The 5,913-nt window shown below is 43.1% G+C and overlaps 1 protein-coding gene across 1 annotated transcript in view; it reads left to right on the top strand.

The window, feature by feature from the left end:
• The window catches only part of LOC110458829 (mucin-17-like), a 39,846-nt gene extending 35,186 nt beyond the window's left edge, over nt 1–4,660 (top strand). The window contains exon 8 of the mRNA XM_021510777.1: nt 29–4,660. Within this exon, the coding sequence (XP_021366452.1) occupies nt 29–4,660 (4,632 nt within the window). The remainder of the gene's footprint in view (nt 1–28) is intronic.
• The last annotated feature ends 1,253 nt before the right edge of the window (nt 4,661–5,913 follow it).

Here is a 5,913-nt window from a genome sequence, read left to right as displayed (position 1 = left end):
AGTCATAACGATCCCGTCTACGACAGAGGCCACAACACCAAAAGTCATAACGACCTCGTCTACGACAGAGGCCACAACACCAAAGGTCATAACGATCTCGTCTACGACAGAGGCCGCAACACCAAAAGTCATAACAACCATGTCTACGACAGAGGTCACAACAGCAAGAGTTATAACGATCCCGTCTACGACAGAGGCCACAACACCAAAAGTCATAAAGACAACGTCTACTACAGAGGTCACAACACCAAAAGTCATAACGACCACATCCACGACAGAGGCCACAACACCAAAAGTCATAACTACCAAGACTACGACAGAGGCCACAACACCAAAAGTTATAACGATCCCGTCTACGACAGAGGCCACAACGCTTAAAGTCATAACAACCACGTCTACGACAGAGGCCACAACACCAAAAGTCATAAAGACCTCGTCTACGACAGAGGCCACAACACCAAAAGTTATAACGACCAAGTCTACGACAGAGGCCAAAACACCAAAAGTCATAACGACCACGTCTACGACAAAGGCCACAGAACGAAAAGTCATAACGATCCCGTCTACTACAGAGGCCACAACACCAAAAGTCATCACGACCACGTCTACGACAGAAGCCACATCACCAAAAGTCATATCGACCACGTCTACGACAGAGGCCACAACACCAAAAGTCATAACAACCACGTCTACTACAGAGGTCACAACACCAAAAGTCATATCGACCTCATCCACGATAGAGACCACAACACCAAAAGTCATAACTACCACGACTACGACAGAGGCCACAACACCAAAAGTCATAAAGACCTTGTCTACGACAGAAGCCACATCACCAAAATTCATATCGACCACGTCTACGACAGAGGCCACAACACCAAAAGTCATAACGATCCCGTCTACGTCAGAAGCCACACCATCAAAATTCATAACGATCACGTCTACGACAGAGACCACAGAACCAAAAGTCATAACGACCACGTCTACGACAGAGGCCACAACACCAAACGTTATAACGATCCCGTCTACGCCAGAGGCCACACCACCAAAAGCCATAAAGACCTTGTCAACGACAGAAGCCACACCATCAAAACTCATAACGATCACGTCTACGACAGGGACCACAGAACCAAAAATCATAACGACCACGTCCACGACAGAGGCCACAATACCAAAAGTAATAACTACCACGACTACGACAGAGGCCACAACACCAAAAGTTATAGCGATCTCATCTACAACAGAGGCCTCAACACCAAGAGTTATAACGACTTCGTCTACGACAGAGGCCACAACACCAAAAGTCATCACGACCACGTCTACGACAGAGGCCACAATACCAAAAGTAATAACTACCACGACTACGACAGAGGCCACAACACCAAAAGTCATAAAGACCACGTCTACTACAGAGGTCACAACACCAAAAGTCATAACAACCACGTCTACAACAGAGGCCACAACACCAAAAGTCATAACGACCTCGTCTACGACAGAGGTCACAACACCAAAAGTCATAACAACCACGTCTACGACAGAGGCCACAACACCAAGAGTCATAACGACCAAGTCTACGACAGAGGCCAAAATACCAACAATCATAACGACCATGTCTACGACAGAGGCCACAACACCAAAAGCCATAACGATCTCGTCTACAACAGAGGCCACAACACCAAGAGTTATAGCGACCAAGTCTACGACAGAGGCCACAACACCAAAAGTCATAAAGACCACGTCTACTACAGAGGCCACAACACCAAAAGTCATAACGATCACGTCTACGACAGAGGCCACAACACCAAGAGTCATAACGACCAAGTCTACGACAGAGGCCAAAATACCAACAATCATAACGACCAAGTCTACGACAGAGGCCAAAATACCAACAATCATAACGACCATGTCTACGACAGAGGCCACAACACCAAAAGTCATAACGATCTCGTCTACAACAGAGGCCACAACACCAAGAGTTATAGCGACCAAGTCTACGACAGAGGCCACAACACCAAAAGTCATACCGACCACGTCTACGACAGAGGCCAAAATACCAACAATCATAACGACCAAGTCTACGACAGAGGCCAAAATACCAACAATCATAACGACCATGTCTACGACAGAGGCCACAACACCAGCAATCATAACGACCAAGTCTACGACAGAGGCCAAAATACCAACAATCATAACGACCTCGACTACGACAGAGGCCACAACAGCAATCATAACGACCACCTCTACGACAGAGGCCACAACACCACAAATCATCACAACCACGTCTACGACAGAAGCAACCACACCACAAACTACCACGTCTACGAAAGAGGCCACAAAACCAGCAATCATAACGACCAAGTCTATAACAGAGGCCACAACACCAAATGTCAGAACGACCACGTCTACGACAGAAGCCACAACACCAAAAGTCATAACGACCAAGTCTACAACAGAGGCAACATTACCAAAAATACAAACGGCAAAGCCTACAACAGAGGTCACGACCCCAAATATACGATCAACATCTTGGATAACTGCAGGGAAAATACCAAGGATACATAAAACAACGTCTACCACAGCGACAGAAAGACCAAAAGTACAAACAAGTACGTCTACCACAAAGGCCACAATACCAGGAATAAATACGAACATATCGGCAATAGAAACAACAAAACCGCCAGTACAAACAACTACGTCGTCTGCAGTAGAGGTACAAACCCTAGGATTACTTACGACCAAGTTTACAACAAAGGCCACACCACAAGAAATACAAGCCGACATGTCAACAACAAAGGAAAGACTAACAAGACAACAAACCACTAAAGTGGAACCAAAACAACACATGACCTTTGCAACAGAGGCCACCACACCTGGTTTAATTAGGACTGCATCTAAAACAGAGGCAGCAACATCAACAATGAAAATGACCATAAGTAGAAAAGATGCCACAACATCAAGAATGCAAACGTCGAAATCTACCAAAGGTACCACAACACCGGACTCAGCAGAAACGCCTTTTAAAACCAAGAGGGTCATGTCCGTTCGGTTAATATGCCTTCCTTCTACCACAAAAGGTACTACTCCCGTTGGGATAAGATGTTTCACATCCACTGAAAGTACTAAACCGTCTGGAACAGAAATTCCTACGACAACATTAGGTACCACCTCCGGTGACATACGATGCTTCACGTCTAGTTCCACAGACGGTACCACTTCGACTGAAACAGAAGTTCCTACTACTACAACAGAAGGTACTACTTTCGATAGAGTAAGATGCTTCACAACAACCTCCACAGACGGTACGACTTTAACTGGAACAGAAATCCCTTCTACAACAGGAGGTTCTACTTTCGATGGCGTAAGATGCTTCACAACCACTTCTACAGACGGTACCACTTCCGCTGGAACAGAAATCCCTACTACAACAGAAGGTACTACTTTCGATAGAGTAAGATGCTTCACAACAACCTCCACAGACGGTACGACTTTAACTGGAACAGAAATCCCTACTACAACAGGAGGTTCTACTTTCGATGGCGTAAGATGCTTCACAACCACTTCTACAGACGGTACCACTTCCGCTGGAACAGAAATCCCTACTACAACAGAAGGTACTACTTTCGATGACGTAAGATGCTTCACAACCACTTCTACAGAAAGTACCACTTCCGCTGGAACAGAAATCCCTACTACAACAGAAGGTTCTAGTTTCAATAGAGTAAGATGCTTCACAACCACTTCTACAGTCAGACCCACTTCCACTGGAACAGAAATTCCTACGACAACAGGAGGTACTACTTCCGGTGACATACGATGCTTCACGTCTAGATCCACAGACGGTACCACTTCGACTGAAACTGAAGTTCCTACTTCAACAGAAGGTACTACTTTCGATGGCGTAAGATGCTTCACAACCACTTCTACAGACGGTACCACTTCCGCTGGAACAGAAATCCCTACTACAACAGAAGGTACTACTTTCGATGGCGTAAGATGCTTCACGACCACTTCCACAGACGGTACCACTTCCGATGGAACAGAAATCCCTACGACAACAGGAGGTACTACTTCCGGTGACATACGGTGCTTCACTTCTAGTTCTACAGACGGTACCACTTCGACTGAAACTGAAGTTCCTACTACAACAGAAGGTACTACTTTCGATAGCGTAAGATGCTTCACAACAGCCTCCATAGACGGTACGACTTCAATTGGAACAGAAATCCCTACTTCAACAGGAGGTACAACTTTCGATGGCGTAAGATGCTTCACAACCACTTCCACCGACGGTACCACTTCCGCTGGAACAGAAATCCCTACATCAACAGGAGGTTCTACTTTCGATGGAGTAAGATGTTTCATATCTCCTTCCACAGAAAGTTCAACTGAAACCGAATTTCCGATCACATCGACTACTGAAAGCAACAAATCTGTTGAAGATACAACTACAGAGGGTACCATCACTGATGGTATTGATACTGCATCACAAGCACCAGACACTCTTGAGAATATCCCTTCGTTTGAGAGGGAAAACCTAACCGCATCTACTGCAGAAAGTACAGCTTCCACTGATAGCTTCCCTGCCGACGACGACGACGGAAAAGTCTACGTCATTATTGAAGGAGCGGGTATAGTGTTCTTGGTATTATCGCGTTATTAATATATTAACATTTATAATATTATTAACATTGATATCGTATACTAACTAATCTAACATACTAACAGATCTTATACGGATTATAATGTGACAAAAACTAGAAAAAACACACTGATGAGATTCCTAAAACAGTATGCATGTTTTGTCTTAGGAAAAAACAAAGTATGATCCTACAAATAGCTATTAAAAGAACTCCTTATATGCTAACTTGTTTAGAAAACCTGTTTTTCCAAGTAACGTTCACTATTTTTGGGGTGCAGTTAAAGGCAACACGTCATTTCATCTTTGTAACCGTTGTGATTTGGATTTAAGGTTCAGTGGGAAACAGAAGTATCGGGATGAAGTTTTCTCTGTCTGATACCGTCAGTGACGTCACAACATACCTCAATACACAGTCAGCCGCCTACCTCGCTCTAATATACGGAGTAAGTCAGCAGTAAATCATTGTCTAAATATATATAGAAAGTAATAATTCTGTTTGTTGATAGTTTAATAATTGATTAATCAGTTGAGACTTAAAGCTGACAATGCAAGTTGGAGAGCTTTCAATTGAGATCAAACAAAAGGGGGTTTTAATTCATTTTTTTTTTCTTGTTTTGAAATCTTCACCAGTGACTTTCTCTTCCGGCTATTGTTTCTAAGGAAGCACCGACATTTTAATTTGTCCTTGCTTAGTAACGCGTATGTCGTCTTTTCGTATTGCAGAGTTATCTGCTCTTGTGAGCAGGTATTGATTGTTACGTCATTTGTTTGTGAGAGTAACATCATACGTTTTTGAGAAAACGACGTAATTTTCTCACACAAACTAATGACATAGCTACATGTATCAATACCTGCTTACAAGAGCAGATAACTCTGCAATACGAAAAGACGGAATTGGTCTCCCTAGGTATAAAAAGCACATTACCTGTCAAACCGGTTTTTCTATCTTAATTGAAAGCTTTTTAACTTGCACTGTCAGCTTTAGAGCTAAAATTTAAACAGTCATGCCGTATGAAAAGGGGATAATTTCCTCACAAAAAAAAACGTTATTACGTGCCGTAACGTACACACAAAACCCATCAATATTTAGAATGGAACTAAAAAAATATTTTTATTGATCGAAAGATTGTTAGGAAATTCCAACTTTAATCCATAAAATTCCAAAGTCATTCCGGCATGTGTATCATGTGTTTCAAAAATACCAACGGCAATTTCCAAATACACGCTAAATAACAGTCATCTAAAAAATCACGTGTGCATTTTATGTTTAAGTG

The sequence above is a fragment of the Mizuhopecten yessoensis genome, unplaced genomic scaffold (assembly GCF_002113885.1).
Source record: "Mizuhopecten yessoensis strain PY_sf001 unplaced genomic scaffold, ASM211388v2 scaffold1303, whole genome shotgun sequence".
In the NCBI taxonomy this organism is placed as follows: domain Eukaryota; kingdom Metazoa; phylum Mollusca; class Bivalvia; order Pectinida; family Pectinidae; genus Mizuhopecten; species Mizuhopecten yessoensis.
The sequence above is the reverse complement of the archived record's forward strand: the minus strand, read 5'-3'. Positions and strand labels throughout refer to the sequence as shown.